The sequence below is a fragment of the Xyrauchen texanus genome, chromosome 46, assembly GCF_025860055.1.
Source record: "Xyrauchen texanus isolate HMW12.3.18 chromosome 46, RBS_HiC_50CHRs, whole genome shotgun sequence".
Classification (NCBI taxonomy): domain Eukaryota; kingdom Metazoa; phylum Chordata; class Actinopteri; order Cypriniformes; family Catostomidae; genus Xyrauchen; species Xyrauchen texanus.
Genome location: NC_068321.1, coordinates 2,182,730 through 2,209,770, shown reverse-complemented (window position 1 = coordinate 2,209,770; position 27,041 = coordinate 2,182,730). Strand labels below are relative to the sequence as shown.

At 38.9% G+C, this 27,041-nt stretch overlaps 1 protein-coding gene across 1 annotated transcript in view; it reads right to left on the bottom strand.

Moving 5' to 3' along the window:
- LOC127637995 (anoctamin-5-like) overlaps positions 1–26,547 on the bottom strand; it is a 65,454-nt gene extending 38,907 nt beyond the window's left edge. Inside the window, exons 1-2 of the mRNA XM_052119352.1 lie at positions 26,354–26,547; positions 20,426–20,493 (exon numbers count right to left, since the gene is read on the bottom strand). Of these exons, the coding sequence (XP_051975312.1) occupies positions 20,426–20,493; positions 26,354–26,426 (141 nt within the window). The 5' untranslated portion in view covers positions 26,427–26,547. The remainder of the gene's footprint in view (positions 1–20,425; positions 20,494–26,353) is intronic.
- Positions 26,548–27,041: the final 494 nt, after the last annotated feature.

The window sequence follows — 27,041 nt, the reverse complement described above, 5'->3', positions numbered from 1 at the left end:
ATTGCTGTGCGCTTGCTAAGGTGATACACATGTTTTTAGTCTGTTGCTATGGATTTACTAGGGTTTTGCTATGCAGTTGCTATTGTGTTGCTTGGTGGTTGCTGTGATGTTCTGTGTGGTTGCCAGGGCATTGCAAAGCAGTTGCAAAGATGCTTCGAGTCTTTTTTGGCATATTGATATGTGGTTGCTATGGTGTTGTTAGGATGTCCTCAGCGTTTGTCAGGGCATTGCTGTGCTGTTGCTAAGGTGTTCTAAGTGTTTTTAGTCTGTTGATATGTGGTTGAAAGGGTGTTACTATGCGGTTGCTCAGGTGTTCTCAGTTGTTGTCAGGGCATTGCTGTGGTGTTGCTAAGGTTTTATAAATTGTTTAGACTTTTGCTATGCAGTTGCTAGGGTGTTGCTAGGTGGTTAATTGGGTGTTCTCTGTGGTTACTTACTGGCCCAAGTCAAAAGTCTCTATAATATTCTGGTCTCTAAATATGGCTCGGGTCCCTCCTTAAATGTAAGTTAACTTATTTATGAATTAATTTTTTTGCAGTAGCCAACCTTTCCTCAGCAAGCTGCATGATTTAAGGCATCATTCATGTCTGTTTCACAAATGGTGCGGGACAACAGCCTGAAAATTAATATTTAGGGATAGGGTTAGATGCTTTACTTAGCAAACACCAACACATAAACTAGGACAGACCTGGACATGTGATATCATTTAAAAACTATTAAGTTCTGACTGCCATTTACATACAGTAGGAATATGTTTGCCATGTCAAATATTTGTTGATGGTAATTGAAATCTGAATTTCATTCACAGCCATGTTTCCAAAAATGATCAATCTCTTTTAAATTACTGTCTGCTGAATTATTATCAAAAAGACAGCAGTCATGCCTGTAGGCAAGTCATATTACAAATAACTTTAAAGGGGACATATTTATGCCCCATTTTACACGATGTAATATAAGTTTCAGGTGTCCCCAGAATGTGTATGTCAAGTTTCAGCTCAAAATACCGGTAGAATATGGTAGAAATGATCACAGATCATTTATTCTACCATGCCTTTATACCGCTGTTTTGTAGCCCTGTTCCAAATAGGCTGTTTTAGTGTCTGTAGCTTCAAATGCAAAGGATCTGCTGCTCCCAACACCCCTTTCTGGAATTGGGTTGTGCCTTTCCTGCTGGAAACAACAATGCACGGCGACAACAATGCACGAGAACGTAAACAGATAAAAATTTATAAATAACATGGAGAGCACACTAAGTCAATCATCTTACTGTATTGTGCATAACAAAGGTCAAGTTATGAAATATGAAAAACAGCTATAGTTGTCGAAAATACCACTATCGTTTCATAATCATTTTTAAAAAATTGCTTGTTTTTATTACACGGAAAATCTGCATTACATGACCACTCAAGCAGGACTGTGGAGGATGCCAATCAGTTTATATTTTAACCAAAAAAGAGCTACAGCATCATTGTTATGGAATAGTTACTACGTTACATAAAGCACAATGTTTTCACAAGCGTTTTTCACGCAACGTGCAGAAAGCCAAATTGCAAACATTAAAAAAGTATCAAGTGCAAAACTTGTGACTTACAAATCTGAATTTGGGTCACGGAGATTTGGTATCGATCCACCCTTGATCCTTAGCTTTAAAGCAAATCCAGCCTAGTGTTAACCATCGCTGATGAAGCAGTCCGAGTTAGCACAAGCGGCTCTAGCGAGGAGATAAATAAGGTGGACTGTGCGCTGCTCCCTCATGTTTTAATGAGGGTGGATCTAAGCTACTCGGGCGGATCTCTTCGCCAGCCGTGGGTTGCCTAAGGGGCTGCAAACCTGAACGGCTCGTTCAGAGAAATGTTTGTTACCATGAGAAAAAGGCTCCAGAGTTTCAGAAGAGATCTCAACAGTGAGCGCTTTTACTTGCACAATCTTACATTAGAGTCCTGTAAATGATGACAGTATTTTAATTTTTTTATTAACTACCTCTCTAAGTCCTCTGACTTATGAAACAGCAACCTCTGAGCAATAAACATTTCTCAAAGGACTGCAAATAAACACTGTATGTAAATAATATGTAACGGTTACCTTGTCTTGTTTTTCCGTTGCCCTTTGTTTGTCATTTTTGTCACCTTTGTAGTTCCTTAGTTTTCACTTTTGGCACCCTTGTAACTCCATAGTCTTGTTTTCCCTCGTGTTCACTGTTCATTGTTTTCACCTGCTCTTGTTAATTTGTCATTTACTTCTGTTAATCACCTTGTTACCTAGTTTGAGTTCTGTTTGTTCATTGGCCCCTTTGTCCTATGTTTTGTATTTATATCCTGGTTTTTGGTTCAGTCCTTGTCTGTCGTTGAATGTTGTTGTTAGCCTGGAATGTTTCCCCTGCCCGTGTTTTTCCTCAGTCTTGTGTTTATTTTCCCACTGAGGGCTTTTCATTTGTTCCCGTATTTTCCGTGGACCTGCCTTGTTTGTTTTGTTATCAATAAAAGTTGAACTGCATTTGGAACTGCATCTCCTCGTCTGCCTTCGCTGCCTCATTCATAACAAATAAGGCTTATCTGATTATTCTACAATTCCAGTTAAGTATCAATTCTCTTTACATCTGTCTCTTCAGTGTTGATGGCGTAGGTGTATGTTGTATGGAGTGGTGGTGGTGTAGCGGGCTAAAGCACATAACTGTTAATCAGAAGGTCGCTGATTCGATCTCCACATCCACCACCATTGTGTTGTTGAGCAAGGCAATTAACTCCAGGTTGCTCTGGGGGGATTGTCCCTGTAGCTCCAAGATGAGATCCAAGATGGCGGCGCAGTAGCACGCAGCGGCCACTCCGGATCCACAATGGTGCTATTTTTGTTAAAAAAGCCCGACTTTTGCAACCCATGGACATCGGAGCAACCGGTGTTCGTGTCTACCATCGCCAGACACTACTGAAATATAAGACTCATGCAAAAACCAAGCTGCATGATGACCTGCAGGAGGCGCTACGCGTACTCGGCTTGCTGCGGAGACCAGGCCTCCAGCCCTCGGCGTCGCCTGATGCCGGTGGCCGGGGGAGAGGACGTCGTAAGCGGTGTCGCGAAAGCGGAAGCGCGGAAAGAGGCGGGGGTCCATGCTAGGCTAAAAACAAACCCTAGCCGGCCGGCTCTCCCGTCTATCCTGCTCTCAAATGTTTGCTCCCTGGACAATAAACTGGACTATATCCGACTCCAGCAGGCTACGCAGCGTGAGTTTAGAGACTGCTGCGTCTTTGTTTTCACGGAGACGTGGCTCAGCGACAGAGTTCCGGATGCCGCCATTCAGCTAGACGGGCTCGCCTCGTTTCGTGCCGACAGAAATACAGCTCTCTGCGGTAAGACTCGCGGTGGTGGCTTGTGTGTTTACATCAACACGGAATGGTGCAAGAACTCTATGCTAGTCTCTAGTTACTGTTCATCGCTGTTGGAGCTTGTGACTGTTAGATGCAGACCTTTTTATCTACCACGGAATTCACCACTGTTTGCATAACCGGAGTTTACATTCCCCAGCGCTAACGCTAAGGAAGCGCTCTGTGAACTGTATGGGGCTATGAGCGAACTGCAGAACGCTCACCCCGACGGACTGTTTATTGTCGCCGGAGATTTCAACCATGCAAATCTCAAGACAGTGCTCCCTAAATTCCATCAGTATGTGGACTTTGCAACGAGAGGGCTGAACGCGCTTGATCTTGTTTACACAAACATCCCAGGCGCGTGCGGGCGGAGCCCCGCCCCCACCTCGGCTACTCAGACCACATCTCTGTTATGTTAATTCCAGCATACAGACCGCTCGTCAGACGCACAAAACCGCTTCAGAAGCAGGTGAAAACCTGGCCAGCAGGTGCCATCTCTGCTCTTCAGGACTGTTTTGAGTGTACTGACTGGCACATGTTCAGGGAGGCTGCAACATATGGCGATTCTACCAACTTGGAGGAATACACAGCATCAGTGACCAGCTACATCAGCAAGTGCATTGATGATGTCACTTTCTCCAAGACCATCACCACACGCTCCAACCAGAAGCCGTGGATGACTGCGGAGGTGCGCACGCTGCTGAGGTCCGAGACTCCGCCTTCAGAGCAGGCGATAAGGCAGCCCTAAGAACAGCTAGGGCCAAACTGTCACGGGAAATCAGAGAGGCAAAGCGCGCGACACGCCCAGAGAATCCACAGTCACTTCCAGGACAGCGGTGACACGCGGCGCATGTGGCAGGGCATCCAGGCCATCACCAACTACAGGACAACATCAGTTGCCTGTGACAAAGATGCCTCCCTTCCAGATGCGCTGAACGACTTCTACGCTCGGTTTGAAGTGCAGAACGACGTGATGGCGAGGAAGTCCACCCCTCCTCCCAACGACCAGGTGCTCTGTCTTACCACGGCAGATGTGAGGAAAACTCTACGTAGAGTCAACCCACGGAAGGCTGCTGGACCAGACAACATTCCTGGCAGAGTGCTCAGAGGATGTGCAGACCAGCTAGCAGATGTTCTTACCGACATCTTCAACATCTCTCTGAGCAGCGCCGTTGTTCCAACGTGCTTCAAGGCCACCACCATCATCCCCATGCCAAAGAAGTCTTCAGTGTCCTGCCTCAACGACTACCGTCCCGTCGCACTTACACCCATCATCATGAAGTGCTTCGAGAGGCTCGTCATGAGGCAGATTAAGACCCAGCTGCCCCCTCACTAGACCCACTGCAGTTTGCGTGATCGTTCAAACCGTTCAACGGATGATGCCATCACCACAACCCTCCATCTGGCCCTCACCCACCTAGACAATAAGGACTCATACGTTCGAATGCTGTTCATAGATTTCAGCTCAGCATTCAACACAATCATTCCCCAGCACCTGATTGGAAAGCTGAACCTGCTGGGCCTGGACACCTCCCTCTGCAACTGGATCCTGGACTTCCTGACTGGGAGACCTCAGTCAGTCCGGATCGGGAACAGCATCTCCACCACCACCACACTGAGCACTGGGGCCCCCAGGGCTGTGTGCTCAGTCCACTGCTGTTCACTCTGCTGACTCACGACTGTGCAGCAATGCACAGCTCGAATCACATCATCAAGTTCGCCGATGACACGACCGTGGTGGGTCTCATCAGCAAGAACAACGAGTCAGCATACAGAGAGGAGGTGCAGCGGCTGACGAACTGGTGTAGAGCCAACAACCTGTCCCTGAATGTCGACAAAACAAAAGAGATGGTTGTTGACTTTAGGAGAGCACAAGGTGAACACACTCCGCTGAACATCGACGGCTCCTCTGTGGAGATCGTCAAAAGCACCAAATTCCTTGGTGTTCACTTGGCGGAGAACCTCACCTGGTCCCTCAACACCAGCTCTATCACCAAGAAAGCCCAGCAGCGTCTCTACTTTCTTCGAAGGCTGAGGAAAGCACATCTCCCAACCCCCATCCTCACTACATTCTATAGAGGGACTATTGAGAGCATCCTGAGCAGCTGCATCACTGCCTGGTTTGGGACTTGCACCGTTTCGGACCGCAAAGCCCTGCAGAGGATAGTGAGGACAGCTGAGAAGATCATTGGGGTCTCTCTTCCCTCCATCAAAGACATTTACAAAAAACACTGTATCCATAAAGCAACCAGCATTGTGGACTGACCCCACACACCCCTCACACAAACTCTTTACCCTCCTCCCGTCTGGCAAGAGGTACCGAAGCATTCGGGCCCTCACGGCCAGACTGTGTAACAGCTTCTTCCCCAAGCCATCAGACTCCTCAATACTCAGAGACTGGTTTGACACACACGTGTCCTGAGTTGCACTTTAATTACTGTCACTTTATAACTGTCTGCTACCTCAATAACTGCTATGTGCATAGAACACTATCTCATAGTATGTTATGTTTACATTTTTAGAAACTGTCATCTTTTTGCACTACTGAGTACTGGTCGGCGCTGCACTGTCTATTGTCCTGTTCATTGTCAGTAATTTGTTGTACTGTCCTGTACTTTTTGCACATGTTTGCACATGCACTTTATATAGGTATATATAGGTAGTTTATATAGGTATTTTATTTCGTTGTGTAGTCTCATGTGGTCCTATGTTGGTCCTTTGTTGTTTTTATGTAGCACCATGGTCCTGGAGGAACGTTGTCTCGTTTTGCTGTGTACTGTACTAACTGTATATGGTTGAAACGACAATAAAAACCACTTGACTTGACTTGACTTGACTTGTAATAAGTGCACTGTAAGTTGCTTTGCATAAAAGCTTCTGCCAAATGCATAAATGTAAATGTGTTCCACTCGAAGTCATTTGGGTTTTGACCAATATGAGCAAGAGAATTTTCAGTACTGGTTGAACTTTCCCTTTAAGACTTTACGGTAAGGTAACCTGATCCCTTTCTAAACAAACCTCTCTCAAACAGAAATACTTCTCTATGTAAAGCTCATCTCAAAAGAACATCCCACAGTCTCTTTGCTGTAAGCAGGCGTGTGTTTGTCATGGCAGGGCGGCAGCTGTTCTCTCACTACAGGTCTGTGTCTCTCTTTCAGTTACCATAATTACATGTTGCAGATGATACATATGTTAGAACCAGGCCATTATACCCATACACTCCTGCACTGACATATAGAGTAAGTATATGTGTGGTTGAATAAATCAGGCCCTGCCTCAGCCACAAAATACATCCTCTTCAACACAGATATACACTAATCATGTAATGTGACACAATTACAGGCTCTAGCTCTATAAAAACACTAATGATCATGATGATACTTTCATGTTAAAGGACTTTTTATCATAAGGTTTAACAATATTTATAAATGTTTCAAATGCAAGCCGAAAATAGAACCACTGCCAATTTAACAATAAAAATACAAAATAAAAATAACTTGTCTGTCTCTTTCTTCTATGCTTGTTTCTATACTACTCCAGTCACTTTGAGAAAAGAATAGCATGACGTGTGGTCTACTTACGAGGAGACAAGTGGCCATTTTCTTATGGATATCTATGGAGTAGATGCTTCAGTGTTTGGAGGAAACAGCACACTCACTTAATGAACTGAACATCTTCATGTTTTACACTAAACAATCCTTTTGGAATTGCCTATGTTTATTTACATTTTACAACATTATAAAAGACACACTGGCACCTAACCAAGAAGGGTTCCAACAAAATAATGTGAGTACAATAATTACAGAGGCAATCTTCAGTCAGCTAAACACTGCATAAAAACAAATGTCTTTGCAGGCATACGAATAGCAATAGCTAAATCATTTTTGTGTGAATTTTACTATAATAAAAATGCTGTTTTATGAGAAAATATGGACAATTTTGAGAAAGGTTGGTGTCATATTCTAGCTCTCCTCATTCATTAGTATGGTGTCCACAAACAGTGACTTACTGTCTTAACAAATGGTCTGCACTTATATAGAGACTTTTTTTAACCTTAGAGGTTACCAAAGTGCTTTACACTGTGTCCCAATCACCCATTCACACACACACACACACTCACAGTCACATTCATACACCCAATGATGGCAGAGCTGCCATGCAAGGCGCTAGCCTGCCATTGGGAGCAACTTGGGGTTCAGTGTCTTGCCCAAGGACACTTCGATATGTGGAGTCATGTGGGCCGGGAATCGAACCACCAACCCTGCGATTAACGGCCAACCCGCTCTACCACATGAGCCCACAGCCGCACGTTAGTTGACCATTCCACAAGACCAGAAAACGGAGTGAACGTGATAACTCCTTGGTTCCCACTGGACCAGAACCAGAATCTCGCAGTGAACGGGATTACTATAGCAAACTGCTATAAAGCTTCCCATAAGAAAGGACTTATAGCTTCCATTAGACAAACTTAAAACATGCCCACCTACATAACCATTAGGCTTGATACTGAATAGATTGGGTGGAAAAAATACAAATACAAAAGTAAGAATAGACAAGAGGAAGATGCAGCTTACATAGAAAACGTTATCAAAATTTAACCTATGCCTCACCAACAAGACTTCCAAAGAGTACAATAATTATCTTCAATCACCAAAACACTAATTAAAAACAAATGCCTTGGCGGCATAAAGTATGATTAATAATAGCCAAATAACTTCTGGCCTAACTTTTCACACATCTTTATTGTGTTGAAGGGGCTACTTATGAGTCGAAGGCGTCAGGACTTTCAGAGATGCCAGCAAGAGTAAACAGATATTCATGCACCTCAGCTTTAATTTTAGGTCACTTATGATATCTTTCAGGGTGTACGAATATTTTCTCCATACCATTCAATAAAACAAATTGCTTAGAGCACCCTTCTGTATTTCGGGACTCAAGTGGCATTTTGAGGTATTGTCTTAAGAACAATCTGTACCTTAAAAAGTGCTATAAAAATAAAATTACTTCACTTCATTTCTGTCTTTTAGGGGAGATCTTCCATTTTGTGCACATCATGCCAATGTCCAGTAACTCTGCTGTACAATTATCTATTTACAAAAAAATTTAAACTATCGTTTGCTTTGCCTTTATTTCATCCTCTCACTGTCACTTCTGAGAGACTTCAGTTCTGGCGCGCTGATGACATTTCAAGAGGAAATGATTGACAGCGATGCCATTTAATTTTGTCATTTATTTGTTTATTCATTTATTTATTTTATTTTCTCAGGTTCACAGCTTTGTTGCAATTTGTTTGTGTAGACTTTCAAAAAGCAGATTTTTTTTTTTTACATTATATAAATAGATAATTTATATTTGAAATAAGTGAATAATCTGTAATATTCTGGCTAAATTTGACGAGTAAGTAATCATGTTGATTCCAAGAGACAATCCTGGTCCCGTGAAAATCAGGGAGTAATTGCATTCACAGAAGTGGCATAGCCATGGGTGGGTCGAGATGGGCCTGGGCCCACCCGCACTAGACCCAGGCCCACCCCAGCCCACCCGTGTCTATGCCCCTGGCATGAATGCGATTACTTCTTGGTTCCCATGGGACCTCAATCAGTGGCTCAGACATCGCTCATGCAACACGATATAACTAGTGCCACAGGGTAGGTTGAAAACAGTTGATTTAATGTGGCACAACCATGGGTGGGCAGAGATGGAACTGGCCACACCCACACTAGTGCCAGGCCCACCCCAGCCCACCCATGGCTACACCCCTGGCATGAACGCGGTTACTTCTTAGTTCTCACGGGCCCTCAATCAGTGGCTCAGACATTGCTTGTGCAACACGCTATCACTAGAGCCACAGGGAAGGGTGAAAATATTTTGTTTGATTAAAACATTTCTGATAGGGGATTGCACTTGTCAGTAATTCAGCGAGATGGAGTCAATTTCAGGGTACATGATCATTCGGAAGCAGATTTCCAGTATAATCATGTTGACTGCGAGTCAAACTAACAGTAACAGCCAAAGCTAATGGACAAACCCTGACCCTCTGGATTTTCCAAACACTCAGCCTGACTTTCGTTGGTCATCCAAACAAGTAGTCTTGCCCTAAACTCAAATTGCTTGAGTCAGAAGTTGACATGTTGGACAACTCAAAAAGAAGAATTTTTTAATAGTGTCACAGAGTCACAGTGATTACAGTTTTTGGTGTAATCAACCAACAAATGGCTTACTATTGTTGACTTTGCCTACTGGATTAAAGTGGAATATGAGAGCATCCAAAAATTACACACACCAGGATCAATTTAACAACTGGTGACATTAAAACAAAATGTTTAATGTTTACGCTGGTGGGTTTGTAGTATGTGTGTGTGTGCATTTTCTCACTCATTACATGTCAATGTCTCTGGTCTGGTTATTATAGATGTAGTGATGAGATTTACATATAACGAGTATCATGGGAGCAGTGAGAGAAACATCCACACAACTCAAAATAAAAGCTTTCATCACACTTCTAGACAGAGTGTAGAATAGTGCTCTCAAGCATAATGAACAACACATATCCAAACACAAGGCATCACAAGGTGACATCAAAGCACAGTGTAAGTTCCCAGAATTGTGGAAAAGATGGAAAAACAAGGTAAAAACTGCTCTTTAAAGACAACACAAAATAAAAACTAACCCCATTAATTTTCTTAAAAGGCCTAAATGTCCACCCTACATTATGTTACACTTAATATTCTGTTTTACACTGACATATGTCACATTATGAAAATGAAATGCACTCAATGTTGTCGTAAAAAATACAGTACCTAAAATATGCAAACAGGTTGATCAAAGCAGGTACAAATGCATAGACACACAGTTCACAAACTCAATTCAACCATCTTTACCATGGCGTACCCTGGAGCGATACTTCAGAAATAAAGTTCTCTTTCTCCAAATCTGTGGAGGAATTAAGTATGTTGTGAGAATGAAACTGGTATACACACACAAACACACACAGCAACACACAACTGTCAACGGAAGGCCTGATTTCTGATTTCTACACTCCAAACCATGCAGGGGAAAGTCCATACGAAATCATTACTAATTAATTTTTAATGCTTTACTGTAATAATGAAGCCAGCTGAACAAAAAATAATAATCTGATAATGATCCGATAAGAATATTATAAATCGCAAAATCACTCCAATTGCATTAAGATTCAAGGAAACTCATTATTTTATATGTACGCATATGCTTTTTACAAGCCATCAACAAGACTGTAAGAGTGAAAGTCCATCACTACGAGCATCTGTTGTAATAGGAACAGAACCACACATGCAAACAAGCACACTGGTGTTGAGTAGAGAGAAAACTACACTACAAGCAGGAAATATACATTAGCTTATGGCATATTGTTGTATTATTGTTTTGAACACAGGCTTTAAGGGGCCATTTTTTTTTTTTTTTTACATTTCATTTTGTTTTTTTAGCATGTTAGTGAAAGTTTCTAACTGAGTTTAGTAAATTACATGTAAAGTAGGTTTTCATAGCCATTTTACCAACCTGTCTCTGACCCATTCAACTAAATGGGCTGCTTCTGCTGCTGTACCTTTAAGACTTCCATTTTTAAATAGCTCTGTTAGGATTGGCCTACCTCCTTACACTGACAAAGATCAAACTGTTGTTCATCAGGGCAGCTCAAGTTGCTAAATACTCAATAGGTGTTGATACTGTATAATAATTTGGGCAGACATATGTTAATAAGCTGGTTGTGATGTCATCCTCATGGCACATAACAATAAAATGTTAAAGAGGCAAACTGTGGTCTCTTTACATATCATTCATTCTCTTCTCTAATTGGGCTGTTCTTGGCCAGAATAAGGTCATTACACAAATGGTCAAAAGTATGGCTACACGAAACTACAATGCATTGCAATGCAATGCATCGTGATATCATAATTTGGTAATGGTGTTGGGTAAAAATATAGATTTTCCGATGCACTGCGATCTTCGTTTGAATGATCTCAATATCAATTCTTAAAAGAGTCATGAAATGAGAAATCAAATTTTCCATGTTCTTTTGGGATATAAGAGGTCATTGTACTATAAAAACATACTGTTTGGAATTTGTGGAACTTATGATGTCACAAGGACAAAATACATCTGCATATGACTGCTTCTACTGCAAGACATCAACGCTTGTTTTTCATCAGTGCACCCTTAGCCCCGCCCAATGGTGCTCAGTCAGTCACACAGGTGAAGAGGAGAGTGATGGGCCTGTCATGGGAGATTTATCAAAAGTGGACTTACACAGGACACCTTCATCTGCCTGTCTGGATTCAAATGTTTTCTACATAAACGTGCACGACTTTGACCATTATCACACATCTTGCGCTGCTTTTAAAAATGCAATGTCAAGTTATAACTCTTGCTGTGTGCTGTCTTGCTGTTGTGCTGTTTTGAAGGTGTCCTGGACTGCTGTTGCACCATTTACTTTGTTTAACTTGGGTCAAACGTGTTGGGTAGCCTTCCACAAGCTTCTCACAATAAGTTGCTGGAATTTTGATCCATTCCTCCAGACAGAACTGCTGTAACTGAGTCAGGTTTGTAGGCCTCCTTGCTCACACATGCTTTTTCAGTTCTGCCCACAAATATCAGATTGAGGTCAGGGATTTATGATGGTCACTCCAATACCTTGACTTTGTTGTCCTTAAGCAATTTTGCCACAACTTATTGTCCATTTGTAAGACCTGTTTGCGACTGAGCTTTAACTTCCTGGCTGATGTCTTAAGATGTTGCTTCAATATATTCACATAATTTTCCTTCCTCATTATTTTCCTCTATTTTGTGAAGTGCACCAGTCCCTCCTGCAGCAAAGCACCCACACAACATGATGCTGCCATCCCTATACTTCACGGTTGTGATGGTGTTCTTCTGCTTGCAAGCATCACCCATTTTTCTTCAAACATAACGATAGTCATTATAAATAGTTCAAATCTGTTTTCATTAGACCAGAGGATATTTCTCCAAAAAGTATATCTTTGTCCCCATGTACACTTGCAAAATGTAGTCTGGTTTTTTATGGTGGTTTTGGAGCAGTGGCTTCTTTGTCGATATAGCACTTGTTTTACTGTAGATATAGATACTTGTCTACCTGTTTCCTCGAGCATTTTCACAAGGTTCTTTTAGTGTTGTTATGGGATTGATTTGCACTTTTCGCACCAAACTATGTTCAACTCAATGAGACAGAATGTATCTCCTTCCTGAGTGGTTGGATGGCTGCATGGTCCCATGGTGTTTATACCTGCATACTATTATTTCTACAGATGAATGTAGTACCTTCAGGCATTTTCCAGAAATACAGAAATATTTCAGAAATTGCTCCCAATGTTGAACCAGACTTGTGGAGGTGCACAATTAGTTTTCTGAAGTCTTGGCTGATTTCTTTTGATTTTCCCATGATTTCAAGAGGCACTCCGTTTGAAGGTTGGCCTTAAAATAATTCCATAGGTACACCTCCAATTCAGTACACCTCCTATCAGAAGCTAATTGGCTATGAGTATGTCAGGACCACTTTAAATCCCAAGATCGATCTTTTCTCTATGCACAACCATCCATTACAATGAGAGAAAATCGCTCACATGAAACTAAAATACCCAGCCCTATTTGGTAACCTTTCAAATAAAGTTATATTTGTTAACATTAGTAAATGCATTAGGTTTCATCATTTTAAAAATGAACAATATTGCTTTAAAACAATATTTAATAACCAAGCATTTATTAACCTTGGTTATTGTTCCTTGGAAAAAATGTGTTAATTGATAGTTCATAATGAATTAACTACTGTGTTAAAATATGCAACTTTTCAATGAAAACAATTATTAGGTAGTATATGTTGTAATTAACATTGAAAACAAGATTATCAAAAGATGTAAAAGTATTGGTCATCCTTAGTTCATGTTAACTAATGTAGTTAACTAATAATAATGAATGCAACCTAACTTTGATGTGTCCATAATTTTAATTTGATTCACTAAACAGTTGTACCGCTTTTGTGTGTGGTATTTCAGCACAGTTACCTGCATCTTATTCACTAACCACCCGCAATCAGTCACATTTCAGCACAGTCACAGTCACCACTGAAATACACTGTGTCTTCAACATTTAAATTAAGTCATTGTCATTCTTATCAATGTAAATTAGGCCTTTTTATTTATGTAAATTTTGCCCTGTGCAATTTACATTGCGCTATTACCACCAAATGAAAGTAGGTGGTAAAATGTATTTTATTTCGATGTTTGTGAACATTTTCAACTGATAATTTCAGCAGTAATTACTCAAATACTCATCAAATGATGCTGAAGAGCGCTATAACCTGGCATATATACAGATGCGCGGTGTCATCAAGCGTACAGCTGCATGTTTATGAGATGCAGTTCAGTCCCAGCAGGGTGGGTCAAATACAGCAGTCTTTTCAGCAGCAATATTGTGTGCACATTTGCGCCATTGTCTGATCTACATTATTCTTTAAGTAAATCGGATGCTAAACGAGCGTGCAAAAAACTGCACTTTTAGTGGCCACAATTCATTCTTAGTTAATCTGCCCCACAGTATTTACACTTATTTAGATGACCTGCTTTATCATTTTTTATCTGTCGGATAAAATTACACAAATTAATTTTATAAAATATTTAATCTAAACTATCAATACAATATCATATATCAACCTTGATAGTGTTTCAGCATCAGTCTTGATACTGCCCTCCTTAGACCAAGCCATGATTTCTAATGATTTTGCTATGATATGGTAAGGATAAAACATTTAAAATTTCATTTCAATATACAGTATCTCACAAAAGTGAGTACACCCCTCACATTTTTGTAAATATTTGATTATATACTTTCATGTGACAACACTGAAGAAATGACACTTTGCTACAACGTAAAGTAGTGAGAGTACAGCTTGTATAACAGTGTAAATTTGCTGTCCCCTCAAAATAACTCAACACACAGCCATTAATGTCTAAACCACTGGCAACGAAAGTGAGTACACCCCTAAAATATCCAAATTGGGCCCAAAGTGTCAATATTTTGTGTGGCCACCATTATTTTCCAGCACTGCTTTAACCCTTTTGGGCATGGAGTTCACCAGAGCTTCACAGGTTGCCACTGGAGTCCTCTTCCACTCCTCCATGATGACATCACGGAGCTGGTGGATGTTAGAGACCTTGTGCTCCACCACCTTCCGTTTGAGGATGCCCCACAGATGCTCAATAGGGTTTAGGTCTGGAGACCTGCTTGGCCAGTACATCACCTTCACCCTCAGCTTCTTTAGCAAGGCAGCCCCAGACCATGACACTCCCACCACCATGCTTGACTGTAGGCAAGACAAACTTGTCTTTGTACTCCTCACCTGGTTTCCGCCACACATGCTTGACACCATCTGAACCCAATAAGTTTATCTTGGTTTCATCAGACCACAGGACATGGTTCCAGTAATCCATGTCCTTAGTCTGCTTGTCTTCAGCAAACTGTTTGCGGGCTTTCTTGTGCATCATCTTTACAAGTGGCTTCCTTCTGGGACGACAGCCATGCAGACCAATTTGGCACTGACAGGCTGACCCCCCACCCCTTCAACCTCTGCAGCAATGATGGCAGCACTCATACGTCTATTTCCCAAAGACTACCTCTGGATATGACGCTGAGCACGTGCACTCAACTTCTTTGGTCGACCATGGCGAGGCCTGTTCTGAGTGGAATCTGCCCTGTTAAACCGCTGTATGGTCTTGGCCACCGTGCTGCAGCTCAGTGTCAGGGTCTTGGCAATCTTCTTATAGCCTAGGCCATCTTTATGTAGAGCAACAATTCTTTTTTTCAGATCCTCAGAGAGTTCTTTGCCATGAGGTGCAATGTTGAACTTCCAGTGACCAGTATGAGGGAGTGTGAGAGCAATGACACCAAATTTAACACACCTGCTCCCCATTCACACCTGAGACCTTGTAACACTAACGAGTCACATGACACCAGGGAGGGAAAATGGCTAATTGGGCCCAATTTGGAAATTTTCACTTAGGGGTGTACTCACTTTTGTGAGATACTGTATATAGAAATAGATATAATACTTTATATCATATATATGTGCTAAAAAACTTGTGCAGATAAAAACTCTGTTTTCAATGATATGGCCCCTTTATAACACACATCACACTGCAAACACACACCCTCAGATATACAGTACACACACACCTGTCTTACCCCTATAAAGCTGTTGAGGTGCTGCTGTGGTTCAGTGTGTTCTTGCTCACACTGTTCACAGACAATCACAGACGAGTGACTTGAGCACACAGACACACTGCTGGTGCATTCAGACACCACACTCACTGTCGACTACACACAGCATGAGAGAGAAACAAATGAGACACAGAGGAGAACATATGCAACAGTCAAATAAGATGCTATTTGTTTTTGAAATTTAATTGGGTGGGGGGGGGGGGTGAAAACAATAAAAGCATAAAAAGGGCAGGAAAGTGCAGTGAGGGGTGGTGGACAGATAACATGAAACAAAGAAGTGAACTTCAGACACTCTTTATGACATCAGCAAAACAAACTATTTCATCAGTGAGGTTTGAGAAGTGATGGGAAATGTGAAATTAAAGAGACCGAGTTTTTTGTCCTTTTTGGAGCTTGATAGAATCAGTCAGCATTTACTTTCATTGTATGGGAAAGAGTAACTTAGACATTCAGCTAAACCTCTGTTCTGCTGGTCCAAAGAAGAAAGGAAGTCACACAGTGACTTCAGGAAAACATGACAAATCAATTTGCATTTTAGGGTCTGTTTCTGTTTCTCAACTCACACAAAGAAACAAAGTTTCATGTTAACTGATAATCATCACACCACAACGAACAAAACAATGTAAACCAAAACAAAGATGAACAAAACAGAAATGGAAGGACCTTGGAAACCTTGGAAATATTTTTCATATGCAAACTAAATGATCATGCATGGCTGAAAGTTGAGCTGCAATATGAGCTAACAGAGTGTATCTGTGTGTGTTTGTGTGGGTATGAGGGAACGTGTGTGAGTTTCCATCCACTGTGAATGTCTCACTGCGTTATGTGAATCATATGAAGTGACATCATAAACATACAAAACATTGACGTGTGACAACACAGTTTGTCTGATCGCAGCAGATCAGATATAAATCATTTCTTTGAAAACCATTCTAGTAAGTGAGTGCATCTGTTAATCTTGAACAATGCAGGAGTTTTTCAATAACTCGCAATTAACTTATGTAATAAACCCATTTAACATGCTCTGTGACACCTGCTTATGAAAATAATAGCACATCTCTCCTCAGCAAGGCATGATTTGAGGTATCATTCATGTCTGCATCACAGACGGTGAAGGTTGAGTTACACGCTGATATTTAATAATTACATTTATGGATTTGTTGAACCTTGTCTCATAGAATCACGTTACTATACCTACAATGATTTTTACATGGCTCATTCTATGTATCACAGAAGTTTCCTGGTGAAATGAACACTAGAGGCGCTACAACAAGAATGACTTTAATTCACTTTCATACAAATCACGGTAGATTATCAGTTCATAAACACTATTCCTTCCCTACTTAATATAGGCCATGACTTGTAGGGTGATATATTTTTACATTTACATTAAATAATCAACTACATTTACAAGCTTGTTCGAGTGTGATCAAATAGAGCAGCAGCTCAGCTTATGGAGCGTTGCACTTGCAATGCAAATGAATGGGGCACGAGTCCTGAAGAGCACGCGAGACGACACGTGACTCAGTCATAGAATCAGCACAAAATGATGTGGTTGCTTCAGCAATTGTGTTTTTCATCTCACATTTGCTTCTTATGACACTATTGGTTAGGTTTAGGTTTAAGGTTTAGGGTAGGGAGGTCTGTTTTTTTGTTTGTTTTTTAACTCGATGGAGCATTATCCTTAAAATCCTTATTTGTTTGGGAGTAGATTTAATCGCTTTTAGCACCACAAAGTGGATATTTCACCTCAGAAATGACGTGATGCATGTAATGAACCACGTACTGTTATTTTGCAAAAAATTCCCTGTGTAATGTTCATGAGATCAGGCTGGATAAGAGATCAGATTTGTTCAAATCTCTAACACCATGTTTACACTAGATGCCACTAATGACACACTTGAGGTCTTGAATGGATGACTTGAGGCTGTCTAAGTAAAAGCATTTTATTTCATATGGATTGGATAGTAAAGTCGCAGAACTTGACTGTGACATCCGTTAACTAAAGGTACATCGCAATGCACCACAATTAATGCTTCCAGTTTAGACAGCGTCATTAATTACGTATAATGAGAGCGATTTGTCAGAGTTCAGCCATGTTGATTGTGTTTTGTCGATTTGTGGCTGAGTTCTGACATCCTTGTTTTGTGTCTTGTCTAGTCTAAGTGAGAATACATGGCTCGCCCTTTTGGCATTGTTATGCATTCTCTTGTCTTGTTAGTTATTGGCACGAGTACATTGCTCTTATGTCATCTTGTGGCATGCGCTCATGTCAATTGTTTTGTATTTGTCTCTCATGATCTTGGTCGTGCTTCGTGTTGCACTCGCTTTGCGTGTCAGGGTCGTGATCCGTTGTCATGTTGTGCTGGGGTTTGGACATTCCGGTCTTGATTGCCTGTTTATCTGTGGCCGAGCCCTCGCACAAATGTCCCGTCTTGTCTGTTGTTTAGCATGAACACGTTGCCATTGTCTCTTGGTAATATGCGCTTGTGTCATTCGGGTGTTCTGTCTGTGAGACCGTGTAGCTTTGTTTAGTTCTGTATTGCCACATGTCTCTCAGTGTTGTGTCACATCCCGCCTCCTTGGTTTCACCTGTTCCCTGTTATAACCAGTTTGATTTTGTCTCCCTTTATTAGCTCCTTGTGTTTGCTGTCCTGTGCTGGATTGTTTTCACTCATTGGTTGGTTTTCTTCCCTGTCTGATCTTCGTGTGTTTTTCTTAATGGTGGTTTTGTTAATGCCGTTTTCACCCTTGTGGGATTTTTATGTTATGTTTGTTTTGTATTTGAAATAAAAAGCTAATTGATGCCATCTGCAATTGGGTCCTTCCTTTAAAAACCCTGTTTCGTGACAGAACAATCCAGCTATTACTGAACCCAGCAGAGGCACAATGGGCTTCTTCCTTTTTCCATCTTCGGCCTCGATCAGTATCTCAGTTGGGGGGAGATGGAGAAGCTGGGGCATTTGGGCTTTTGGGACTTTGTAGATTACCTTGAAGAGTGCGGGGAGTCTGCACTCCCATTTCCCAGTTGCTGCCAGCATTCCCGCCAGTGTTCGCCACGGTGGTCATTCCCCAATCGCTGCCAGCGTTCCAGGCCACGGAGGCCATTCCTATGACAGTGCTCTTGGCCAAGGAGGCCATTACCCTGCCGTTGCCAGTCTTCATGGCCACGGTGACCACTCACTTACTTGCATCAATCGAACATGTGTGTTTGTTAACTGATCTCGGATGTATCTACGTTGTCCAGTGAAGTTACAAAAACATATTTGCTTATATTCATGACATCTGAAATCGATTTCTTATAAGTGTGATATTGCAAATTTAAGCATATTATTTTCATGTTTAATAACGCATATTTTATGTTTTAGTTTACGGTGTTATTGTGTGCAGTGCATAGACATATATTGCAATATTACAGTTCAATTGCATTATCAACTGAGGCTGAACAATATAATATAAAAATAATAAAATTTTCCATTGAACTCGTATCAGTCATATCGCGAGTTTCACCTCTTTAATAGATAATTGTAGTACAATACAAACATTAATAGTAGATAAAACAGTTGAAAAATAATATTAAAATACACTGGTAGTGATTGAGGTTGTGTGAAAGTGCTTGAGTGTGGTGTCAGAAAAGCAATTTAAGTTAAAAATTAATTCATCAAAATATTTTAATACAAGTGGTGTTTATCTTCATCTAAGCAAGTAATATTTCAGATTAAAATTTGTATTGTTTATTGAAAATAGCATGTTATGACTCCGGCTCTGAATATCTCTAGTCATTATCAAACACAGCCGATGTCCAGGTAAATTCAAATCATGAGATTCATCTGCCAGAAGAGCAGTGGCGAAACACGACCACAAAGCGCTTGCAACTTTAAGTTTCAACCACAGATGTCGCTAGAGAGCACAAAGTTACATAGTGCAGCTTTAATTTACCTAAATACATTTTGGCAAAGACATTTGTGCATTGTAAATTTGAGTACTGTAATCAACTCTACGGTATGATGTTGCTTTCAGGCAACATAACAAAATATTGGTTGCTATGTCAAAATAAAACACCCGATTCATGAGTCCTTTCTTAATCTTTGTGTTTTAGCTTAATTTATTTTTGTTGTGATTTAATTTCTATGAGTTGTGGCTTAAAGTCTTTGTGTTATAAACTTTTGTTTGCTTTGTAAATATCATTGTGTTTTAATTTCTTTGAGTTGTGGTTTAATTTCTTTGTGTTGTGAAAGTTTGTTTGCTTGTAAATTTCATTGTGTTGTGAACCTCTGGGCCACTGTAGTTTAATCCCCCTTAAACATTAACATTATTCTAAAATACTGCAATTTATAGGTGGATCACATCACAGTTCAGTCATGACAACACTGAATAATTTTAAGGTATTTTAATTGATTTGACAAGTTAGTAGGTTGGGACTTAGCAGACTAGATCTGCTTATACTGCTGCTGAAGCAGATCTAGACCTGTGCTGCTAAGGAGGAGGAGGGTTTCAGTGAGAAAATTCAAAGCACGGTTCAGTGAAACCGGCTTACCTGCAAACAAATGAGCAATATAAAAGCTAGTCAAAGAGGGAGTACGCTAGTTGTGTTTCTCTTTTTTGCCTATTTCTTTATAAATGAAAAAAAAAAATTCAAAGCATAATTTGTATTTTGTTTTTTAATTTGGAAACAAAACAAAAACAAAAGTACATGGATCGGATTGCAAGTGTAAATGACCTATCGGCTTGTGCTGTGTAGAGTTTCATGACTGAACTTGAAGTCCTTTGTTTAAAATGTGTTAAAATGTTTTTACCCCAGCGTTTTCAAGTTGAAAAGATTCCTTATCCACGAGAGAACTGGTATGGAAACCATTGTTTTCCTCTGGAAAAGAAAAACACAGATTAAATGAGTGATAAATGTATAGATGAATGCATGACTTTTCTATATTTGAAATTACTTTGCAAATTCATCCCTTTTCTAGCTGCAAAAGTGAGCAATTGTGAAATCAATGTGAGTTAGATTCTGAGATAAACTGTACACACAACACAACTGTTTTTCACTTAGTCACACTTTTATGGATGAAGGTCTCTTGGTTGCAACTGAAGGCCATTGTCCAAAAAGATATGCTGGAATTATCACAATAAACAACAACAAAGAAAATATTCATCAGCATCAATGAATGAACACACACTTGAGTAGAAAAGGAAACAGATACAGTTAACAGATGTTTTTGAGACGTTTATGTAATTTTATTTTATGTATGATTGTAAATCTGCTCTTTTTAAAATATTTAACAGATGTTTGGACAAAGATTATAATGTGATGATTTACAGATAAAACCCTCTAAAACCTCTAAAATCTTGAAGATGTGTTTTCTAATAGCAACTTATTAGCATTTTATTAATAAAAATAGTTCATTAAAAGTACTAATAAATTATTTATTATAATTATTAAAACACAACATATTTAAAAAATACTAAAATAATGAATTAAAACTAATTATAATAACATAATTATTCATTAGTAATAGTAACACAACATTAATAAGAAGTAATAATTATGATTACTAATATTAAAAAAATATTATAGCATAATTATAATAAAAATTACTAATAATAGTAATAGATTGCAACAGTCTGCTTTCGGAAGACAAAATTCATTTATCCCATAGACTAATTGATTTTCAACGATAACTATCTAAATCTTTAATGGCAGACCTACAATGAGCTATGAAGATGTTCATTGATGGTATCTGCTTCCGTTGAAGCCACCTGTCTGTGTTATTTCAACGTCATTGTTTAAAAGTCATGTTTGATAGCGGATTTATTGTCAAAGACACTACATTACCCATGGAACAGCAGAGCAATTTTCACCAAATCAGAGAACCGCAGCAAACGAAACCAGCAAAACTTGCTTTGGAGCGATTACCCACTCCCATGATGCACTGTGAATTATGTAAACTATATATATATATATTTGTACATATTTGTACATATTGGAATATTTTGTAATAAACTTAAATATATATTGTTTCTATACTTATATTTAACAACCTAAAATCAATAGTTTTATATATTCCCATCACTTTTTATAATCATCACTCATTTCTCGCGATGCTTCATGGGATTGTGGTTTGTCCCCTCATAAATGACGGAAAGTGCACAGTCTTGTACCTTTGTCTTTATGTCCGATTTTCAAATGCTTTTAACAACTTTTCATTTAAAATAATCAAAACAAAGTTTGTGATGTTGTGATTCACCTCGGAGCTGGTTGGTTTGGTTCATGGCTCACAACTCTTTTATGAAGGATTTTATGAAAAGTCTTTCGAAGATATGAATAGGAAAAATACTTCCAGAACTAGGGATGCACCGATACCACTTTTTCTCTTCTGATCCGATTCCGATGTCTGAAATCTCATTATCGGCCGATACGATCCGATACTAGTGTTGATTTTTCCTCACTGAGTGATGCTAATTATATGTAAAGAAACAAACCTTTAACTACACATCCATTATTTGGCTCTATAACTAAAATAATAAATTATTATTATTATCATTATTGACTTGTAGAATTTTAAATACAATAGTAACATATTTCAATCGTGCACCTAACTTTAAAACCCTCATGCTTTTATTTTGACATTCTGAACTCTCCAGGAAGTTCAGTATGTGTCTGTTTGTAGGCAAGTTCACAGTAGTTTCATTTGGTTCTTATTCAAATTCTGGTAAAAAAAAAAAAAAAAAAAAAGCACCTCCGGTGTCTTTCTAAATGCATATTATAAGTGAAATGAACTATTGAGTATCTACATCAGAGATGCTGTTCGTGAGTAGTGCTCAAATATTGCACACTGCTGTGAAGGCTAAAAATTGCCACGAGTGTGTGTAAACAGAGCAGCACCATTCACTAACGTGCTGGAACTGCGCATGCATTTTATATATTCTTCAAGTGGTTTTGAATAAAATGCACGAGTCATATAAACTACTTTAATTGTGTTTTTATGGTTCTTTTATGTCCTTTTTGGAGCTTGACTGTAACGAACATGACTAACACACAGTAACGGATTTGGATCGGGCTCGTTGGACCGATACCACATCCATCTAAAAACATCAGTATCAGAGCCGATACCGATCCAGGTATCAGATCAGTACATCCCTATCCAGAACCCAGACAGCTGAAAAAGTGGGAGGGCACTGTTGCGGCCTTTTAGTAATAATAAAGTCATAATATAAAGTAATATAAAATATAAATAACATATAATTAATACAAATTAATAATTAAAATGACTAATTTAAACAAATTATTATAACATTACTACAATTCAAATAAAAATAATCGTAATTTAGAAATCAGAAATTAAACAGTTATTAATGACTAATAATTGGACTTGTAAGGGACTAGTTACGGACGTGTTCAGAATTATAAGGTATTTATTAGGCCTTTGTTCACTGATTTCTTACCCTTGCCTAATAGCGTCTTTACATGAACTTATGAAAATATACCAATACTGATGCTATTTGCACCCCTAATTTAATACTACCAGACAGTATAAGGGCATCACTGCAGTGTTTATTTAGAGTCCCACAAACACCCTACACCAACCCCAACCCCAACCCCAACCCCTATTCCTGCACCTAACCCTAACCTAATACTATTTGTATTCTACATGTATTTTATATCTATAAGCCACACATTCACACAGAGTACTGAAGACCTACAAAGGATGTCACTTACATCATACTAGCTATTGATGTTTTGTTTTTAGCTAATTAATTAATTATGACAAAAGCAAATGTAAAGGGGCTATAAAGCAAGAACAAGAAATCAGCCAATAAAGTCTTAATACATAATTTATAATGCCAAACTAGTCCATAACTAGTCACTTACAAGTGTAATTATAAGTCATGAAGTTCTGTCTAATTTATGATCCCTAAAATAATGTTACCAAAATAACATATAATAGTAATTATTTATAATAGAACAACAGTAATATGCTATAATATAACATATTGATAATAATAATACATTGAAATGACTAATAAAAACAAATTGTTACAACATCACAATAATTAAAATGTACAAATATTTGTAATTAGTACTAACAATATTTTATAACATAACATTTTATTAATAAAAGCTTTTTATTTTATTTTTTTGAGAAATCAGCAAAATTTTGACACATATCTGAGAAGCTGACAGCAGTTGGGGTGTCCCAAATGGCCCAAAACAGTTTAGAAAAAAAACTAAAACTTTAAACCTGTGTCTTAAAAGTTGTATTTTTATTCTTAACTGTTGACATCTTAATTGAAGTCAATCTCCTTCTCTGTACATAATGTAATCTTATAGAGGAGGAGAGTGACTTCAATTATCTGGTCAGACTGACATTATTTGATCTTCTCCTGTCTGCAGTTGTACGTCCTTGCCAGATTACAAGTCAGCCTTGCCACTAAATACATTTGTCACTCCCAAAAACTCCCAGAGTCCCAGAACAGCTCCAACATATAAATACAGTTGGAATACTAGATGATCCCCTTCAGATCTGACTACATTTACAGCAGGCCAAGCTCATGTTAGTTAAGGTTCCTTATAAAGTGCAGTGAACTGCAGATCTGCACTAAAGAGTAAAAAGCATGCTGGATGTCACATTCCAAACTAAACATAAACAAAACATCAGATATAAGTAGTCTTGTTTCAATCTGTCAAAGTGTAACTTTACACTACAGTTGTACAGGTGCGAGGACCACAGAGCTTTATGACACATTATTTACAAATGATTTAGTCATAATTTACTACAGATTTCAAACTTAAATCATGCGGATTAGGATTGACAATACAATGTGTACTTTAAAGTGAAATGTTCCTTTAAATTCTCTTTTTAGGCGTCTCTCGTACACTTCATAAAAGTCTATAAAAGTATGTAATGATGTGTGTTATCAAACCTAAACTTTACACACACTTCCAGATTAACAATCTCTGTTGTCATATAAAGATAACAAATCATAACTACTGTTAAAACTATAAATGTGATATACTGGTCCCATAAAAAAGCCAAATAATATGCCTAAAAAAAATATATAATAAAAAACAGTCCATCAATGCCTTAGTTGTGATTGGCATTCAGAAAATGAGTTCACAAAGACCTAAACAGACTGTGTTTACATTTTGTCATGACATTTGCCACAACACAAGTCTTCAAAAGACAAATTAAGCTATGACAGTGTATCAAACTGGAAGTGAGACAGGAAACTGTGAACACAAAACACGGGCGACTATAACCTATTTCTTTTGAGGTTAGTTATTATGCACGTCAAACACACTAAAGAATCCCCCATAGATACAAAACTACAAAGTCAAGAAAATGATATTCACAAGGTTCTTTTGAGATGTTTCTTAAAGCGAGGAGTGCATTTATTATTTAAGTGCCTGCAGATAAGAATGTGTGGTCACAGTGAAGTAAACTAAAGTCGAAGCTGAGACATGTAAATGTGGCAGAGATGTTTATAAGGCCCTTTATCAGTTTATCAGGGAACTCCTCTGATGTTGCACACACACATCAGTTCATGCTGAGACAACTGAAGATCAACTGAAGTCAGCAATATACAAACAAATAAGAAAAGTAAATAAGAAAAGTATAATTTGCATATTTGTGTCAGTGATTCCATTAGTGAATACTGGAGCAAGGGCGTAGCCAGAAAATGACTTTTGGGTGGGCCTCAAATATAATGGATGGGCAAAGTTTTCTTACCTCCAACAACAGAGCTATTCTATTAGCTTTGAAGTAATCTACTGCATGCTTTCATACTCCTAAAAGGTACATTCAAACAGTTCTTTCACACTTCTATAAATCAGAATTTATGCATATTTAAAATATTTGTAAATATATTTTTGAAGTCAAAGAATAATCTCTAATATTCTGGATGGCCCACCCTTGGCTACCCCACTGCACTGTTATGTACATACAGTATATACTGCTTGACCACAGATATAGCCAGTGTCTAGTATTGTTCTATATTTATTTCTAGTAAAGTATTATTTCTATTTGAATTTCCTAAGCAGCAGAATTCATTAAAACAGAAACTGCCTTGACAGTAGTACACTGAGATAATAAAAATGACATGACCATTTTAAGTAAAACTTAATCAAGGATTTTAAAGGGGAAGTTTTTGAGTACCTCAATCAAATCCAGGGGCTATAATATGTTTAACTACAAATAAGAGTTTATGACTATATCCACAGACTACACAGCATTGTTCCACAGTTGATTAACAACTCATATTAAATAAAAATGTCAATGCAGGTTTCTATTCACAATAAAATTGATATTACAAAGTATTTTAATTATTATTATTTGGACGTTATTTGCCACCACACTGAACTTCCCTGGCTGTAATGTAACTTAAAATAGATCAGCTACCGAAGAACATTTTAGTCCTGACTGATCGATCAAATAGTGCCGAAAGTCTTTTTGAACTTTCTATTGAGCTTTTACTATACAGTGGGCCTAGTTGTATTTAACAACGTCAATTATTATTTGTACTTTGTCGCAATGAAACATTCGCGCACAATGTGAAAGGAACGGATGTGCGTATTTGTAATTTACTGTTAATTTAACCAAAATAAACTAAGCAAAAAGAATATTTAAATAAAATAAACTACTGAATAAAGCACTAAACTGGGCATTAGGCGATATGTTAGTTAAAACACACTCATAATTGTGTAAAAACATTTGTTTACGAACACTCACCGCCGCTGGACCCAGCAGTCTGGTCCATTTCTATAAGCGTCTCATCACTGGACTTTGCCGATACTCGTTTCATTTTTCAGAAATGTCCAGATATATTACTGTGAATTTACTAGAGTCGTAGAATGAATGATCTATCCGCTAAGGCTCCGTCTGAGCCCACGCCCCGTGATCCGGTCTGAGCTCCGCGCGAGAAATGACCGCAACACACTGCGGATCTGATTTGCCCACTCTAGCTTGTCTTCGGAACTACACCGCTAAAATTTGCAATTTTACTATGGCAAAGGCTAATCTCTTAATATTCATGAGCAATGCCTTCGCTATTGGAAGTTTCAACTGCAGCGTAGTGTTTCATTAACAATATTCAAGATAAGTCTTAACCATTGGAAGGCTACTAAGCAACGTCAGCGTTTCCTATTTAATATTCATGAGAGAAGCCTTTACAGTAGTAGGTTTCGCAGTAGGTCTCGATCTCCGGCGTGCGCCTTCTTCAATTAAAGGAGAGGGATTTAACCCGACCGCAATTTTGTCGGCACACTACAAAGATCTTTTGTTGAATCTGCTTAGTTATACGTAGCTTTTTAATTATTAAAAAGCGAACTATAGGATATCAGCATGTTAGTCATTTTTGTTTTAGGTTGATCTGTAGAGAAATCACTGAACCCAATTAAATTCAATATGCAACATTTCC